This window comes from Oreochromis aureus, linkage group 8 (assembly GCF_013358895.1).
Source record: "Oreochromis aureus strain Israel breed Guangdong linkage group 8, ZZ_aureus, whole genome shotgun sequence".
NCBI classification, from domain to species: domain Eukaryota; kingdom Metazoa; phylum Chordata; class Actinopteri; order Cichliformes; family Cichlidae; genus Oreochromis; species Oreochromis aureus.
This window is the reverse complement of record NC_052949.1, coordinates 11,123,379-11,142,656: the sequence shown is the minus strand read 5'-3', so window position 1 is coordinate 11,142,656 and position 19,278 is coordinate 11,123,379. Positions and strand designations below refer to the sequence as shown.

General features: G+C 39.5%; 1 protein-coding gene across 1 annotated transcript; it reads right to left on the bottom strand.

The window, feature by feature from the left end:
* Positions 1-9,294: 9,294 nt before the first annotated feature.
* Positions 9,295-18,922, bottom strand: LOC116328811 (cytochrome c oxidase subunit 7A-related protein, mitochondrial). The gene is made up of 3 exons (XM_031750691.2): positions 18,746-18,922; positions 11,938-12,072; positions 9,295-9,638 (listed from the first exon to the last, which is right to left on the bottom strand). The coding sequence occupies exons 1-3, from the start codon at positions 18,815-18,817 to the stop codon at positions 9,498-9,500; spliced, it is 348 nt and encodes a 115-aa protein (XP_031606551.1). The 5' UTR covers positions 18,818-18,922; the 3' UTR covers positions 9,295-9,497.
* Positions 18,923-19,278: the final 356 nt, after the last annotated feature.

Genomic DNA, 19,278 nt, shown 5'->3' with positions numbered 1-19,278 from the left:
GGCTCATTTGCAGTGAAATACAAAGTAATCAGTATTGTGGTTGGGCGGCCATTTATTGAGTCATGAGAGGAAGTTAGAAAATTAAAGAGAAAATGTAAACCTGCTGCAGAGTTGGCTTCCATTCTCACTCACACACACTGACGCTATTCTGCACCTGAAGCCGACTGCTGATGAATACTGTTCCTTTTTAAACGACCATTAATCTCGCTCCAACTCTATTTCAACACCCTCCCCGCCGCCCCAGCTCCCATTCCACCTTTTTCACATCCTTGGGCAACCATATTGATTCACTTTCATTTCGAGGACATTAATTTTCCTCCTTTCACGCCGCACCACATCTCTTAGTCCTCCCTTGCACCCAGTCACCGCAATGAAACTCACATTTTCCAGACCGGAATGTCAAATTGAAAAGTAAATGAGTGATGTTGCTTGCAGATTGTCTGAACGCTTGGTATACATAAATAATCATGGCTATGATTTAAAAAAAAAAAAAAAGAGGAAGAAATTGTCGGTTATCTTTGCTGTTTGAGCATTTTGTGCTGGAAAGTTTCAGTACAAAATCAGAGGCAAAGCTGCCCAATCGCCCTGTGCTTGAACTCCTTCCTTGTTGCCAGGGAAAAAACAGCCTGAAGGAAACAGATGAAAGATGGAGCAGAGGAAAGTCTTTGAAAGTCTACATATGCTTGCAGCATCAATCAATGGCCTAATCTTTCCCTTCCTCTCTTTGATGAAACCCAATCCGACCTCATGCTGTTAACTCTATTACCCTTGTGCTCCATGCTTTTCTTTTTCTTGTCTTTTTTTTTTTTTTAATTTTACACTTCACTTCTGATGCGTCATTACATGTGGAGAGCAGGGGAGCTGGAGAGGAGGGCTCGGGAAGAGCATAAGGTATGATCAAACAGGTATTACACTGACCTTGTGCTTTGTATTAAAAAGCTAAGTCTTAAAAAAAGCTAAGATTAGATATGTTTTTGAGTCCTTTGAGGGTTCTTTTGCAGGTGTAGTCTATTTACTCTGATGACTGAAATCTGGTTGAAGTTGCTTTGCTTGTGTGCTCAGTCACCTGTGGTTTTTTCAATCTGTGAGACAAGCACAAGGCCCTTCATTCACGCGCGCACACACAAAAGCTGCTGCTTCACAAATTGTTCCCCACATTCGATCTCAGAGAACTTTATTTATTCATTATTTGTTCTCAGGCAGCTCTATTGTAGTGGGGCATTGTGAGGAGAGGTAATTTGTCACTCCCTGCCCGTCCTCTCTCCTCAGCCTTTTTCTGCAGGGCAGCTGTGGTATGCATGTATTTGCAGAACTGTTATGTTTCTGCTTTGTTGAAAGAGAGTAGCAGACTGAAACAAGCCGGGTCCTCTGCTCTCTCTCTGGTGGATAGTGCTACCCCAAATCCAGCCTGCCAGAATGAGTATTTTTAAGATTCCTCATGCTGCTGACAGCACACTGAATTAAAACACATCTCTACATGCCGTTCTGTGCAGCCTTTGTGTCTCATAACTCTTGCTTCTCTGCCAAGCTAGGAGCTGAGATGACTCTTGCAGAGGTAGAGCACAGGCTAAGGAAGAATACATTAAATTTGGGTGCTGATCTGGATCACCGTGTTTAAAATTGTGAAGTAAGCCATTGGCCTTTAAAGAGGAGATTGCTCTTAAAGTGCCCCTCAATTTGTCTCTTTTTCACCTGCTTCAGCAAGAAAGTCAAACATCTTATTAATGAAAGGGAGATTTTTCTCTGGAGATGGTGGATACCACTCAAACACCAGTATTCACAGCTGAGTGAATATTGGATTCATAAATTATACCAAATTTATGAATTTGTATTAACTTCTCATTATTACAAATATTTAATAAACTGGTCGCATGACAGAAACTCACTGCATTTAGGCATTTAGACAAGACGTGATTTAAGTGTTTGAATGTAGTATGGTTGTTAGTGACATGTTACTGGCTGTTTACCAGGATTTTCCCACACAACCATCTCTCGATTTTACAGAAAATAGTCCAAAAAGAGCAAATATCCAGCGAGTGGCAGGTATCTGGGTAAAATGCCTTGTTGAGAGATCAGAGGAGAATGCCCAGACTACTTCAACCTGACAGGAAGGCCACAGTAACTCAAATAACAACCACTTGTTACAAAATAAGGTACACAGAAGAGCATCTCTGAATGCATAACACATTGAAACTAGAAGCAGATTTACTAACACGTTAGTAAGACAAGTAATGCAATTTAATAAAAAGGCTAGTGTTTTCTTTCTCATGCGGTAGAAATTATTTACCTTTATTTAAAAGAAAATGGATTTTATCCATCCTGGCTATGCAGCTCTTGAGAGATAATAAAGGATCAATTCTAGACTGGATTGGCCGCAGGGATGCTGTGCTGTGATTGATGGCTTGGTTTAGAGTAGGCTGGCGGATTGATGTTTTGAAATATACCCAATCAGAAGAAAAAAAGGCTTAATAATCACAGAGAATTTTATGCCTACTTAACTCCTGATAAAAACAAAAAGATAGCATGACATGATAGTCAAGTTCCACATGTAAACAGCTCCTTCAAAGGCGGATTCAGATTTCAATTTTCTCCCGATGAGTCACATCCACCCATCATTTAACACCCTTCTTCTTACACTCAGCCTCCTGCTCCTCACGTCCCACTTTCTTCCTGCGTTTTGTCTCTCGTTTTGCCCCAATTTCCTCTATTCACACTCCCTCCGGTGTGCTCTTCATTAACAGTTAGAGCGGTGTGTCGCACATATGTTACTGCAGAGCTCTTGTGTCTCTTCTATCTGCTCCATGAGCGACAACAAAGGGTCTGTTGTTACTGAGGAGAGTTCAAGTGGGCTATCGTGATGCAAGAGGGATGGGTGAGGCAGCATTGAAGGGGATGCTGAAGGGTTCCTTGATAAAAAGCAGGTACAAATCAAAACAAGACGTTAGATGACTCCCTTAAAAAGAGCTCCACATGATGAATATGCTTTTAGAGAAACAAGGGGATGATAGTGACTAAAAGAAAGTGCCCGGAAAGAGGATGCCTGAGCAGGAGATTTATTTTTATTAGATTTGTTAGCCATGCTGGGCTCTCTGCTGACTTAATGGTTAGTCCACTGTTTCAGTTTAGATTTGATCTCAACAGCTATTCGATGCGTTTCCATGAAATTTAGTTTGAGATACTTTTTGGTACCCCGAGGATGTATCCTAATGACCTCATCTAATTTTCATCTAATTTCAGTGTTTAAATTTGGCATTTATAACCAGTGAAAAACTTTTTTTCTCATTTGTTTTTATTGGGACTCTCACTCATACACCCACTTCAGGTCTCTAATTGCTTTAAATGGTGGCAAGCCAAAAAAATAGGCAGCGTCGTTTTTGGAGAGACTTCCTGTGAAAGATCACCCAGTCTGAAGCCAGCCATCCAGAAGATTGCGTAGTATAATTAAATGGGGGATAAATCATCCTTTTCCTTATTTTCTAACATGCAGGGTGCTTAACAAACTTATTTGACCACCTGTTAACAGAAATATTTTAGAAATCTGCCAAAAACTACTTTAGAACTAAAAATTATATCCATCCATCCATCTTCTTCCACTAATCCGGGGCTGGGTCGCAGGGGTAGCAGCCTAAGCAAAGCAGCCCAGACCTCCCGCTCCCCAGTCACCTCTTCCAGCTTGTTTGGAGGAACACCAAGGGGTTCCCAGGCCAACCGAGAGATATAATCTCTCCAGCGTGTCCTGGGTCTGCCCCGGGGCCTCCTCCTGGTGGTGCATGCCCTGAACATCTCACACAGGAGAATAAAAATTATACTGTTATTGGTATTTTTGAGAATTTACCTTTTTGCTTTTCAATAGTCTCCTTTGTTAAAATTGTTGAAATGCCAAATCTATTGAATAGGATTCAAGTCTGGACTTTGACTTGGCCGCTCCATTAGTTCCAGTACTCCAGAATCCTTTTTCTTGGTCAGAGTCTCTGCACAGCTCTGAAGGATGTTCGGCATCATTGTCAACTGGTTCGGAACTGGTTTTATCATCTAAGAAACATTTCTAAACTCAGACTACTGGTTTTAAAAGTAGAACTTGAGATGATTATTCAAGCTTTTATTTCTTCTCGTTTGGATGATTGTAATGGTCTTTTTACTTGTTTCAACAAATCAGCTTTGGATTGCCTTCAGACTGAATGCTGCGGCAAGACTTTTAACTGGCACTAACAAGACGTCACTTATTACTCCAGTTTTGGCTTGTCTTCATTGGTTTCATTTTAAAATTTTAGTTTTAACTTTTAGAGCTCTACATGGTGAAGCTTCCAGTATAACTCTGACCTGTTGAAACCTCAGGCTTCTTCCCGAGCACTTAGGTCTTCAGGTCAGGAGTTACTGTTGGCCCCATGTACTATGTTCAAAACACGTGGGGATCGGGCTTCTCAGGCACTGGCACCAAGGCTGTGGAATTCTTTTCCATCATCTTCACGCTGTGTAGACTACATTGACTCTTTTAAAAAGCAGCTGAAGACATTTCTATACAAATGACCTTTTAATACATGTTTTCATTGTTTTATATTATTATTTTATTTACATTTCTGGTTTTATTGTGAAGCACTTTGTGATTTTTATCTATGAAAAATGATATATAAATAAATTTACTTATTGTTTTATGAGCACATAACCAGTCAGTGTCAGTCCTGATTGTTCTGGTACGCCTTCCTGTTCATCATACTGTTGATTTTCACTTGCCCACACCATCTCCACAAATGGAACTCCATGCCATAATGGGATCTCCACTTTGTTGCGTTGTGGGTGTAATGGATGTAGCATCAAATCGGTCTCCAGCTTTTCTGCTGACATAAGCGCAACAATGCTGAGTGAAGAGTTCAATCTTGGACTCATTTGACCTTTTTCCAGTTCAGTGTTTGCACTCCCTGGATTTTTGCAGTCCTCGATAAGGGCTTTTTAGCAGCTTGTTTCCCTTTAAGTCTTGCTCGTTCGATCGTCTCCTTGTTTTCATTCTGGATAACTTCTCAGACAGATCCAGAAGCATGTTATCTCTGCATGACAGTCATCAGCAGCCTTCTGTTTCTAGTATCTAAAATCTTGAGATGCCTCACATCTGTTACGGTCAGCTTTTATTTTCTGCCTCTTCTTCGGCACATTTTGTAACTACCCGTCTCGGCGGATGACTACAAGGCATACTTGATCACACTGTGAGAACACTTTGTGTCTTAGGGATTCTTTCCTTTTTAGCGAGTTCCATTTTGAACAGGAGTGAGGAATTTTTAAATTGAATTCACATTTTTATACACAAATTTGAGCCAGCACACTGGACTTCCATGAGAAGCCAGAAATTAATCAAGCATAACATTCAACCGCTATAACAATTTTTCTGTCCAGGATTGCAAGTAAATAACTGTAATTTGGCATCTTAATCACTAAAATAATAACATGCTTTACAATTTTATTTCTACTTTTTTGCCAAACAGTGAATTTGAAAACTCATGGAAAACAACAATAACTATATTTGACATTAAAACTATCATTCTGATTAAAGAGCTTGTGCATTATGGTAACTTGAACCTCAAAGAAACATAAAAATGTTTAATTTACTCTTAAATTAATGCTCCTGTGTACATGATGATGACGTATTTACACAATATTAGACTACTACACAACCTTACATTGAGTGCTGGTCTAATAAATTTGTCAAGCACTGTATATAAACTGCTACAATACTGGGTGCTCGTATTAAACATGTGTGAGGTATAAAGAAAAACAAAAAAGAGCTCATGTACAAGTGCATGGGAGCTAACAAGTCAGACTATCAATGGCTATAAATGCTGTTTCAGAATGTTTTTTTAAGTCCTTGGCTCTTGATGAGGTCAGTGAGAACTGTTAAAACCTTCGGTTTGTGAGGAGCTGCCTGCCAGAAGAAATTTGGCTTAAAGTGAAGGTGGCATTAAAAGGAAGAGAGCAGAGCATGAACTGAGGACCTTCACTAAAGCACGTTTAATGCTGTAAATTATGCAAAGCTGCTGGGTCCAAAAATTAAAAATTTGAAGCTGGAAATGAGCCAATTAAGTCGACTTTAATCACTAGTTGCAATCAGACATTAGCTTACACTTGGTATCTCGTTATCTTCGACGATGGTCTGGATATCAGATATATTCACTTCAATCTGATTCTGCTTTTCTCTTCGGCAGTGACAAACCACAAAAACTGAACAGACTGAGGTCAGGTGCCCTTGATCACTCAGCTCGTTGATGTCTGGTGAGGACCTGGTTGTCCTGCTGCTCTGGGCTGAAATAGCCACGTTTTCTTTAAAAGCACAGGGAAAAAAAATCTGGAGGAGGCTACAAGTTGTGGGAGTTCAGCCTCACAAGCATAATGTGAACCCCAACTCTTGCTACACCATCAGAGGAAAAAGGCTCTTGGTACATCAAGTCATAACAGCTTACTGCACTGTAGCGGATGATAATGGCTTGTGGTTTTTAAACACTTTTACTGCACTTACATTCTTGGAAGAGAAAGACCTCCTCTGATATCTCAGGGATTACATCATTGAGACTGGAAAGGAATACAATTCTGATGGAAATTTTCGTTTGGTATAAAATATATAAAAACAGACAGGCTAATAATGCCAAATGATATTGGTTTTCAGAAACAAGACACAAAAGTCTGCTGGAATCAAAAAGGATGGAGGATTTTTTTCCCAAATTTTTGGCTTGATTTTATTTCTTGATCTTATTCACAATGACAAAGACTGCTAGAGAAATAAGCTTCGATAAACTTTAAATTGCTTTTGCCTGCCAGTGGGAAAAGCCATCACATGGAAATGGCTGCAGACAAGCCCTCCTAAAAACTACTGAACTGCAACTTCAATTATAAAAAAAATATAATGGACAAACTGTATTCATCTCAAGAGCAAAACAGGATCCGTATATAAAATCTTATATGCACAGTAACTGAGCACCTTATTAGGAACATACCATGCCTTCCATTGCATTTCGAGCTGCTTCACTTCTTGGTGGCATGGATTAAGATGAGATATTGCTTCACTTTACCACATCATTTCTCTGAGGTGTCTAATGCTTTGGTTACCACACTTCAAGCAGCCATTAGAAAAATTTTAGCCATAAAAAGGGGTGCAGACGGTAAGGAGGAATAGTCAGTTCGATTCATATTAGGAGGCTTAATCCGTGCCAAGAAAACTATCCCCACCCCACAGCTAGTTTAAACCGTTGACATGAGGCAGGTTGGGTCTGTGGATTCATACAGCCAGTGCCAAATTCTGGCCTCACCATCTGCGTGCCTCAGCAGAAGTTGAGCTTCATCGGACCAGACTACATTTTCCCAGTCTTCAGCTGGCCAGTTTTGGTGAGCCTGTGCCCACTGCAGCCTCACATTTGTCTTTGTGGCCGACAGGAGGGGAGCCCAGCACGGCCTTCTGCCGCTGAACACATTTTTTATTCTGGGATGCTTTTCTGCTCACCAAAGTTAGCATTGACTTTCTGTCAGCTCCAATTGGTCATCAAGGGACAGCATTTAACAAAAAAAAGAAGTAAAACCAATGCCAGAAAATCCTGGGAGATTGGTAGTTTCAGAGAAACTCAAACCATCTGGCACTACCAGCACATTCACCGTCAGTGACAACTCATTTCCTCTCATTCTGGTGTTTGGGATAATTAACCAGCTTGTGCACACACAAGCGTACGAGCTTGTGTGTGCACACCTGTACAGAAATCCAATACATTTATTGAAGCACTGTAGTAGACACAATTTTGATTGTTTAAAAGGAAACAAATTTGCAGACTCTGGTAGAATAGCTTTTCATGAGTTACAATACAAAATAATCCTCATTTTTCTTATACTTGATGCAGCCCTTCAGTTCATCCTGTCTGAGACAAACCCTCTCTCTCTGTTTAAGGCAGCTTTCTTCTGATTGGCTGTCCTTTGTAAACACAAAGTTTGAATAACAGATGGGTGGGGCTTCTATGCTGGCATCCAGAGAGGCATCCATGGCCTGAAATGACCATGCTAGTTCTGTTTTTTTCCACATTTAAAAAAAAAAAAAAAAAAAAAAAAAAATCACCAATATTTTTAAAATACAGTACTGTGCAAAAGTCCTGAGCCACCCGTTGTTTTATTCAAGTTTTTGCTAGGAAAATGGGAAATAGTTGCTGTTTTAACTTTTCTGGCCTCCTCTATTCATACTGATAATTTGAACCAAAAATGTCAAGTGGATTTATCACTCCATAAGAGCTGCTTCCACTGAGTTTCAGTTCAGTTCTTGTGTAATTTAGCATGCCTCAGCCCTTTCTCCCCATTTCTCATCCTTAAGACCATTTCAGACAAGGACTCAGTGAACAGTAGATGGATAAACTGAAGGGCCAGATACATTTCTCAGGTCCTGTGTCACCTCTTTGCAGGATTTTTTGTTCTTCAATTTTTTTAAGGTCTTCACCTCCACTTGTTCAGCTTCTTCAGTTTTTTTTTTTTTTAATGACACATTGCACACCAGGCTCATACCGCTTTTAACTCATTGATGCAAGCATACCATTTTATGCTGGATTCAACTAAAAACATGGGAATAAATGTGTTTTTGCAAGAGGATGCTAATAAAGTATCTAAGGACAATTTAAAATTGGTTATTTGCCAAACAAAACATGTTTCATTCCTTGAGTCAGGTGACTTTTCTTTTTAAAATTCTTTAACAATTCTTAGGTCAGTGTTTAGGCTGGTAATGTGAGATATACTAAGAAAATAACTTCAGTACCCAAGCAGCAAATAGTTTTTTTGTCAGATCAACATATGATAACCAGAGTCAAGAAAGAAAGCGCGATAAAACGGAGGTGGGCCCTAAGATGCCATGTCACATTGCTGTCAAAAATCAGACCTTTTCCTCTCTTTGATTCTGAAAACTTGAATAAAAGTATCTGTAAAAGAAACCAGACATACGCTACACATCAAGACAAGAGAGAAAAGGCAGACACTGAGATGATTGTCAGATGAGCTGGCGAGGAGCATCTGACATCACACCAGGGCCCACACATACAAATTCTGTATGAGACAGAACTTAAGCCAAGTGAGCAGCAGCTATGCTCCACACGGGGTGTCTCCATCATGCTCACTCGCTCTCGCACATACATCGCCGCACTACGGCAAGCCATTTGAAAGCTGTGAGAAAGATCTTTGCTTTTTCTCTGAAAGAGAAGACAGACCTTTTAGCCTATAGATGGCTTTATGTTCCAGTGAGACAGCAGCTGATATATGATTAATGAAAACAAAGACTTCAAGTAAGGCATCTTTTAACTTCTTTCTTCCTGAAATTTTATTAAATCAGACATCTTTTTTTCCTTTCAAAGAAGAAAGACATTAAAATAGTTTTCAGTGGCTTGATAAAGATCATCTAAAAAGAGTCCCAAGAGGTGGTATAGCGAGGGCCGATAAATGAATGCTGTGAATGGTAGTTAAATGGAGCAGCAGCAGGAAGATGGCAGTTGTGTTGGTCACTTTCTGTTGGGCTGGGCTGCGATGTAGAGTGCCACCAGACAGTAGGCAACACCTCCTATAGTGAGAGCCATAGTGGTGCGGTACAGTAGCCTGTCGGGATAACCGCGCTTCAAATGAACGGGGATACCGTCTGACGTCTGAAATAAGAGGAAACAGGGGAGGGGCAAGAAAAGAAGAAAATCAAAATTAATATTTATGATATTAATCTCAGCAAATACAGAGCATTGACAGCATCTTCACAGTCACATGACTCAATTACATCAGAGTAAAAGTAGTACATAACCTCCCTATGACTTGGGTAGTTCGGGGGTGGGGGGGTTATTGGTGCACAAGGTACAGGTCACCTGGGCAGAGGCAACCTGTCTCCAAATAATTGCAGTCAGACTGCAATTACTCACAGACAGATTTGGGGTTTTTTTTGCAAACCTTTGCCAAACTGCTATTTAATTTATATAGACTGCCAACGAGCTGCCAACGCGTCAGAATCAGCCTGCTCTGATGAACACAGCTTGTCTAATGTGTCTCTTAGCGATAGGGGACTTAACTCTTGACACCACTTGTGAAGGAAATTTCTGTTTAAGTCTATAAGAGTCGGTCTGGACTCCAAATGTAAATACTTAACGTGAATGTCTGTGCATGTAAACAGCAGAAGATTGAAAATTGATTGCAGTTCATCACTGCAGTATCACAAACAGATTGCATGTAACTGCAAGCACATCACCTCAATCACGGTCCAGCCCAGACTAGAGATGGCACGATACCACTTTTTTATGTCCGATACCGATATCATAAATTTGGATATCTGCCGATACCGATATGAAAGTGGGCCAAAAACAAAGAAGAGAGACGGACTCGCGACAGAAAAGCCGATCAGCTGATCATTGATTGAAGTAGCAGCAGGAGAGGAAGGGGGAGAGAGAGAGGCAGTCGCTCCATATATCGGTTGTTAAGCTTAACATGGGAACGCTTTACAAACATTCAGAGATGAACTTACACACTTGCTTTACTTCTCTCTGGGATAACTTCCTCGGAGATGAAATGCTGGTTTGCTAGCGAGGCTACAAATACACACAGCCGCTCTATCACGTGATGCGTACTGCTCCAACGTGCTACAGTTATGAGCCGAGTTAAGCCGCGCCGCAAGTTTTGTGAGGTGCTTTTTTGATATTTAATGGATCGATTACATTTTTTATTTCTCGCCGATATCCGATCCAATAATTTAGGTCAGTATCGGACAGATACCGATACGTAATATCGGATCGGTCCATCTCTAGCCCAGACAATGCAGTGCATCGGGTTTGGGTGCTTTGGGTTGGGAACAGAAATGAATGGTGAACTGCAAATGGACTGGTATTTAAATAGCACTTTTCTATGCTTGTTGAGCACTCAAAGCGCTTTACACTATAAGCCGCTTTAAACCAATCATCCATACAGCAGTTTATTCTATGCATTACTGTAACACAGTTGCAATCTGGGATTTGAGGACACTTTGGACAGAGGAGATGTATATCAAATATCAATCGACCTGCTCTTCCTCCTGAGCTACAGCCACCATCGCAGCCTGACATTTGATTTGATCATGCGTGCCATTGATGAAAAATGGAGCTGCATCTGAAAGATGAGCCTGTTAGACTTGGATTTAATGCCTCTGTGAGCTTGATGAAAATGAGCCCAGCTATTTTAGCCATGTACGATTGTAAAGAAGGCCTGATGCTGATGGTGTAGTTAGGTGGAGCTTATAAACTAAGTAACAAGACAGCCATTGTGATCCGTTGCTTCCTTTGCCATTAGCCGTTTACAGCCTTTTCCTGAAGACTATGGGAGTTTACATCCCAATAACATTTTTCATGTTTGATTGTTGTGAAACGGGTTCTTTTGAGACTCTAATATGACATACAAACAAATATATATTATATATACACGCTGTGCAGTCTGAACCTAGCTTAGAATATCAAGTTAACTGAATGTATTTTTGTATAAACTTTGAAAATTCACCCCGAAGACTTTTGACTGCAAAAGTAATGTTTTTAAAGCTTAAATTAAAATGCTTGTTTTAGTTCCAATCAATCTTTAATCAGCTTCCTTTGAAAGGTGATTTATTTTTTTATTCTTCTCTTTTGTACTAGTGCCTCTCTTAAACAATTTCGCTAATTAATTTAAAAGACAAAACATGTTCAGCAGCTGATACTGTGATTTCCACTTATTTGCGTGATTGCTCTGTTCAGAGTTCGCCTCTCTTATTCCTATTAATGAAACTTGTGTGGTTGCTACTGGTGGTGGTGGGGTTGGAAGTGGCAGAGGGCCATTAAGAACTGTGAAATAAATATCACTTATCAACTTCTACTAATCAGCCTTCACTGCTTCGACTGATGAAGCTAGCAGGTTGTGAACCCTCACTGCTTCTTGGCGCCTTATTCAGTCTGAGCTCTGCATTACCTGGAATACTTTCTGGAGGTCGGGAACCTTGTTTGCTCCCATGTACTCTGCTGTGGCCCCTGCTTCTGACACCACCTTTGTGGGTGTAGCAAAGATCATGGTTGGAGACTCAGCTGGCAAACCGGATCTCAGTCCCTGAAAAGATGAAGAGAAACAACACGCTGGTCACAATAATGCCCGAAATAAAAATCTAATGACAGTGTCAGAATGAATGTAACATCCTCTCTCCTGCCTCCGATTTTGCAAACCCACACTTGTATTCACAGCCGATATATATATATGTATATATACACACACACCAACTAAGATTTTAAACAGAAACTTCATTTTTAACATTTACCGTTTACATAACCCTCTCTACTTCCCCGCCCACCCAATCCAGTCCTGTGGGTACGAGACCTTGACAGACTTCAACAAAAAACACAAAAACAAGAACGGAATGTAAAAAAATAAATAAAAAAATATACAAATAAATAAATTAAAAGGGAAATCACCAGGGAGAGAAAGGGATGAGAGGCAATCAGCCAACCTCAGCATCATCAGGCACCAGAGGCAATTTTATTTTTTATGTGAGAGAACAATCTTGTTTCCTCCAGTTTGATGCAGTCCAGCACTCTTCGATCCAATTTCTGAACTTACAGTCTCAAGACATTAGTGTCTTTGCATCCTGCAAAAGCTTATTTATTGTTATTTTTTACATGTGCATACGCACATACACACATACACATATTTTATTTTATACGTTTGGCCCAGGTAGCATGAATGTTAAATGGCATTTGAACACTGCTTAATGTAGAAGAAACTAACTTGGTATAAATCAGAAGGTTTTCTGAACTGTGTTCAAATATTAGGGGACTGGATAGCTACAAGACTGTAATGACACACTGGGATGTCTTTTAATATTAACAACAATAAACAAGGACACCTCTTCATATCGATCTTCTGTATATTAAGTAAAAATAGTCCACAGTCTTTTGTAGACACTTGACTGAGCAGAGTGTTCCTGCATAAATACAGCAGATTAAATGAGTGCATGATTGATTTCATCCTGCAAATTGTATCTCCTCATGTGAGACGCTTTAAGTGCCCGTTTAGATTAATACAGATCATCTCCAGCAGCAGTTCAGCTTTATAAACAAAAGACATTTAAGCTCATTTCTGTATAAAACAGTTCATTGTTACAGCTTCAAATAATAACAGCCTTATCATTTATGGACATTTTGTAACTAGAGATAATAAACTGTCTCATAAAAGAAAATGAAAAGAACAAGACCGTACTTTCTTATACATATTTTTTCCAAGTCTTCAACTATACTCAAGTAGCTTTGGATCATTCAGAGTTCAAAACCATCCTTGATCTAAACCCCGAGTTTAAAAAACAAAAAACAAAAAACAAAACAAACAAACAAAAAAACAAAAAACAAACAAACAAACAAACAAACAACGGGAAGCTACAGCAATGCATAAAAACTTTTGATTAGCCAAGATTTTAAAAACACTGAACCTGGAAGCTCAGATGAAACACACCTTTTACCTCATTATTATAAACAAAGTGTCAATATTCAATTATCTTTCTTATTTAAAGAGCAATCAATATGCAAAAAAAGAATATGAATAACCTGAGATGTCCCTCAATTATCATTGCATGTTTGCTATAATTAACAGATCACAGTGGAAAGAAAACAAAACCTAGAAATATGGTGCGTGTCATCAATTTCCAGCTATTCTGGGGGTCAAAGGGGACACTTTGGACTTTGGTGGTCCAGCTCTGACCCCCAGCCCACATGTTTATCTGCCCTGAACTAAAATAATCTGTTTGACTCTTTTCTCCTTATCTTTAAGTCAGCTACCCTCTGAAATAATCAGAGCCGTTTACCTCAGATGACCATATTTTGTTATCAACTGTCACACCGACCTAGAGCAGGAAAAAAAACCTGCTATAAACAGCATGTTTAGAGCAGTTTAAAGGTCGAGCGTTTCACAGCTAGAGAACCAGTCGCACTTACATTTCAAAACAAATCTTAAAATTCTTAGTCTCAAACCTCACGCTGTCCCATTTTTCCAGACAGTACACACTGTAAATAAATAAACCACAGGAACATTGCTGTGCACATCTATATTTTAAAATACACCTCAGTATCCTCTCATTTGGAAGAAGCTCCGCTTGGTTGTTCAAAGTTAGTGGGACACCCATTAGCTTGTTAAGAGTGTGTGGAGGCAGATGGTGTGGGAGTGGGTAAATTAAATCTGACATATAAAAATGCAGAGGCAGTGAAAGATGATTATTTTTACTTTAACTTTTAGACAGAGGTCATTACTAAATGTGTTCACAGCAGGAAGTCATGTTTATGGATTAGACCAGAAATACAGAGTCTTCATATGCTGGTAATATCACAATGCTTTACTACAACACTTAAGGGACTTACAGGAGTACAAATACTTGTCATCAGTTTTGTTTTAGTAAAAGTACATATTACTAAACATTTGTGTAAGACACATGAATTTAAAATTTTAAATGTTAACATTTGCTAACCAACATAAGAGGCTGGGAAATTAAGACTCGGTAAACATAAAAAGCAGGGAAACGCAGTGGAGCCAAATGTTCTTGAACACTTATTGCTGTGTTTAAACACGATTTAGTTTACTTACGATTTGTGTGAAGGAAAAACTTTTATACTGCTGTCAACCGAACTCTACAACACAACACATCTCTAACAGAGGGATCTGTACTCCACAATTTACGTTTTTATGCTGTCGACTAACCTTTACACTGCTATGCTGAAGGACTTTAATGTTATATGACCTCTTTTTAGGGCTTGTTTATTACAACATTAAGTAGTCTAAACCTTTTTCTGTTTGAGTTATTCTAGTTTAGAGTTTTCTCATTAGTAAAGGCTAAGATTTGACTAGAAAAAGGACATTGTATAGTATTGTGGCACCTTTTTTTTTTTTTTTTTTTTTTTAAAAACACCATTTTTCTTGTGATTTTTCTAATAGATCTCCAGTTTACTTCTGCTTCCTGTGCTGCTGTAAATTCTCCAGTGTACAATTAAAGAAAGTATATAAAACGCCTGGATTTAGTAAGAAACAACCAATAAGCTCCTTAGAAAATCGTTAAATAATCTCCAACTATTTTGTATTCACCAATCTTTTGACACTACAGGTATCTGGATAAAGAAGAAAAAAAAAAATATGATGATGCTAGCAACACCATTAATGAGACAAACAGAATGAACATAGAAGAACACCTTCAATTAAATGTGTGGATTCGCTTCATCGGGTCGAACAACACACTGACAAAGGCTTGATAAGGGATTAGAAAGGCTTTCTATCTGATAAAACGATAATCAACCCTATGCTCACTATGGTTTGCAGTCGTTTGAGGGAAACAAAATGGATGAGACTGAAAGCGAAACTGACTCGTTGCCTTTTAAAATTTTAATCATCACTGCTAAACTAATTCGAAGCACATCCAGGAGATATTGACGTGTTCCCAGGTTAGCCAAGAGAAACAGAGATATAGAGAATATGAGATGGATTTTTGTTGTTCTGTGAAGAGCTGTTTGAGCTTTAAGTGGATTGTTATTGTTGTAACCACCTCTTTCATTTGTAATTGAAAACAGAAATCAATTTGGCTCAAATTAGCTAATAAAAAACATTTTGATTTGATTTTAACAGTGAAAGAGGGAGCTAAGCTTTTGCTAGAAGTCAAGACAATTTACTTTTGGTCCAGATTTGAAGAACAAGCCAGTGTATGCTGCTGTATGTGGCTTTTTTTGGATTTAAAAAAAAAGAAAACTTGTGCAATATTCTCTGACATTCTGGATATGTGCAGAAGAGGGTTAATGAATATGTTGGACAATTCTAAATGCACTTTTCTTAACATATAAAAATACACTTATGGTACACTAAGAGTGAAGCTAAACTAACTCTTCAGTGAGAAGTAATAAAAATTAATTATAGAAACACTTTCCTTTAGGAAAAATAAAACCAGATCTTCATGCGCCCGTTTTCCTTGAGTGTAATTTATGATCCTGCAAATGTATCAGACTGTGTACACACAGGGGAGGGGCGTTTCAACGCACCACAGACCTGCTTATTTGCAGCTTTTCCAAAATCAGAACAGGAGAACCACTAAAAAGAAAATTTCTAAGATTCAAATTATACAGAATAACGAGCACAGACAATGGCTGCTGTGGACATTTGATTGTTTTTAACAGCGTTTCACTTCAGCTCTTTGTAGGTTTTAACTTTGCTTCTCTCTGTGGCTGGTTGACTAATAACAACAGTGGCTCACACACACTATTTGTGCCACACACTTTGTACACCGTCTCCATCTGACAACAGAGTCTGCTGCAGGCAGACAGACTGCGAACGTGCCACCCCCGCTGAACCATAAATTGCGTTTCAGGTGCACCCCAGACACTCCTTTTCTTAGAAAGGAAAAACTCCTGAGATTAACCTAGAACGAAAATGACTGTTAGTTGTAAGTGTGCATTTGATCCATATGAACAAAGCAGAAGTAATTTATTACAGAAGTGATTTAAGGTATTCAAGAAATGTACAGGCTTATTAATACTGATGCAATAAAAAGTGACAGCACTTTTATGAGCACACTCCATACTGAAGGCTGTAATACTCTGTGCTTGAAAGGTGTTGATTCAGCTGTAATGTCATTTTTGGACGTAGGATACGATGTGCATTATTTAACAGATGTGTTTTTATTATTTAGCCTCACAAATCGGTGGGACATAATAGAAACACCCATCAGCAGCACAACTGTGCCTGCGTGTGAATACTGGGTGTAAAAACAACACTGGCAAACATATTTTTTTTAATATCACATTTGGCTGTATGAAAATGGAAAACCCACTGTAATATTTGGTGTCTGCAAATACAATTAAGCTGTAAAAAGATGAAATTAAAGTTCATCAGAAAATCTCTACCACCTGCTGCTGTTGATTATCAGCTCATGGAAAGCGAGTGTTGTATCTGACGCCTCGTATGCTCCCTGCGCTCTGCAGGGTTCGGTGCCCTTGCTGGCACATAATAGGTGGCATGCTGGGATGGCCAAATGGAGCTTTGCGTGAATGTACTTTCTTGTTGTAATGTAGCGAACTCGGTGTGGCATTTGTTTTGAAACTAACTATTTCCTATATTGCTGGGTTATTTTTAAGCATCATCTAAATTAAAATTCATTTGAATGGTCACTGGGATGCAAAAACTGAATTTATAGGGAGGACGTGTGTGCGTGATAAGAGGGAGGTAAGTGTAACCCCGATTTAGACTTCTGCTTTGTAAAACATAGCCCACACGAGTGGTCAGTGTCACTGCCAGCATTTAAGCTTGTGCCGGTTAATTATGTGTTAATTACCAAGTGGTCCTGTACCAGTGTTTTATATCAGATCCCAGCCTCTTTGTTATTTCCCACCAGGAATTTGCTGAAATTTGTGGGTCCTTATATTGATGCTATAATTATTACTCCCTATAATGAGATAATGATTGCTATTGTCTTGATAAATTAAAAAACTGAAGCCAAAAAAAAAAAAGAAGTAGCAAACGTGCACATTGGAGTATGACGTAGGTTAGGGCTTAAACTTCCCACTAAAGCATAAATCCCCAGTAATAGTAAACATGTAAGCAGAGGAGGTGGTGGTAGATGAGTTTAAACACATGGGGTCAACCATTCAAAGAAACAGACCGCGCACAAGAGAGCTAAATAAGAGGCTGCAGGCAGGGAAGAGTGGGTGGAGAGGAGTATCGGGACAGAAAGACAGGCAGCAAGAGTGAAAAGGGAAGGTCTACGAGATTGTAACGTGACCTTCTGTGATGTAGGGGTTGGAGACTGTGGCACTGACAAAAAGACAGGGGGCACTGCTGGAAATACTAAGATATTCACTGGTTGTGACCAGCACGGACGGGATTAGAAATGCTCAGGTTTGAAGAAAGTTGGAGAGGCAAGGCTGAAGTGGTTTGGAGATGTGTAGAGACAATATAGAGCCAATATATTGGACCAAGGATGTTGAAGGTGGAGCTGTCAGGCTATCAGAGGGGAAGACCACAAATGATTCATGGATATAGTGAAGGTGGTAAAATAAGATTTTAAGCTCTTTTTGGAACATATAAAACTACACCAAGTTTTACAAGCACCTGTGATGGTGACAGTGATAATAACACACTGGTGGACTGGAGGTAAACAAGCTTTTCAGTAAGTACATATTTAAATTAAAGCTCAATTTTCTCCTAACAAATGCAAACGAACACATGACTTTTAAACAGAGACACAAAGGAGCTTCGAGGTAATTTAACCCCCTATCAGAGCACCACAACCGTGTAAGGGACCCACGGGGGAGCCATAATAAAGGTCACATCAAGCACACCTGCCACCCAGGCCATTCAATTTCGAAATTGCCTGTAGAGTCACACCAAGGCCAGATCCACAGATTGGAAATGACCGTTCAGGCTAAAGGTTAAATAAAGGTTCCGTGATAAGGACGTGATGAGAGGGGAAAGCGAATTACATTGTGCAAAGAAATGAAAAAGAAAGGCCACAACCTTTTTAATGTCTGTCTAAAGCGCTTCCAAGACCTTTAAAATAAAATCCAGATCAAGACTACGTGTCCAACTATCGTGTGATCAAACGAAACCGGTGTTTAGGCTTTAAAGCGGGCATATGTTTGACTTCACTGACTCTAAACCTCTCCAGCTGAGCTTTAAGCCCTCGTTACTACAGTCCGGTGCTACATCAAGGTCAACCCCGGCGGTTATCCACGCGCTCTCTCACAGCCACCCCGCTTCCGGCACTCACCTGAGGGTTGTAGGCGGTTGCGGGAGCAGAGCCCGTTAGTTTCTGGGTGAAACCACTGAACTTGTAGTACATTTTTCTTCTGAAAGAGGACCGGGACGAGGTGTTATGCACTAAAGAAATCAACCGGTAAGGACCTTCCTGTTGGGACCTTCGAGGAAAAGTGACGCAACAGTTAGCTGACCCAACGCTGCCTGTTTAAAAGTCGAACGGAGGGCGACCGGAAGCGTACGCGGACAGTTAAATACAAAGAGTGGACAACAAATGTCACAGGAAGTTCACGCAAAACAACTGAGAAAAAAAAAAAAAAGAATAAAAATGAAAATGGGAAAATAGTACACGAAAGGAGAGGGGGGAGCCAATCTCAATTTCTATTTCGACTTACTGATTCAAACTTCACATGAAATAACAAAATTATGAAGTTAAGTACCTTTTCTGATAATAACCTCTTTAAACTTCTGTCATGCTTTTCAAAGTAAACTAAAATAATATGACAGAATAAAAATCAGCTGAATCAGATTTACACAGACTCACAC

Bases quoted from the DNA above. Each gene is read 5' to 3' on its own strand.
- LOC116328811 (XM_031750691.2), bottom strand. From the start codon at position 18,817: ATGTACTACAAGTTCAGTGGTTTCACCCAGAAACTAACGGGCTCTGCT. The intron at 12,073-18,745 runs GTGAGTGCCGGA...TCATCTTTTCAG, and splicing joins CAACCGCCTACAACCCTCAG to GGACTGAGATCCGGTTTGCC. The intron at 9,639-11,937 runs GTAATGCAGAGC...CTCTTATTTCAG, and splicing joins ACCTCCAGAAAGTATTCCAG to ACGTCAGACGGTATCCCCGT.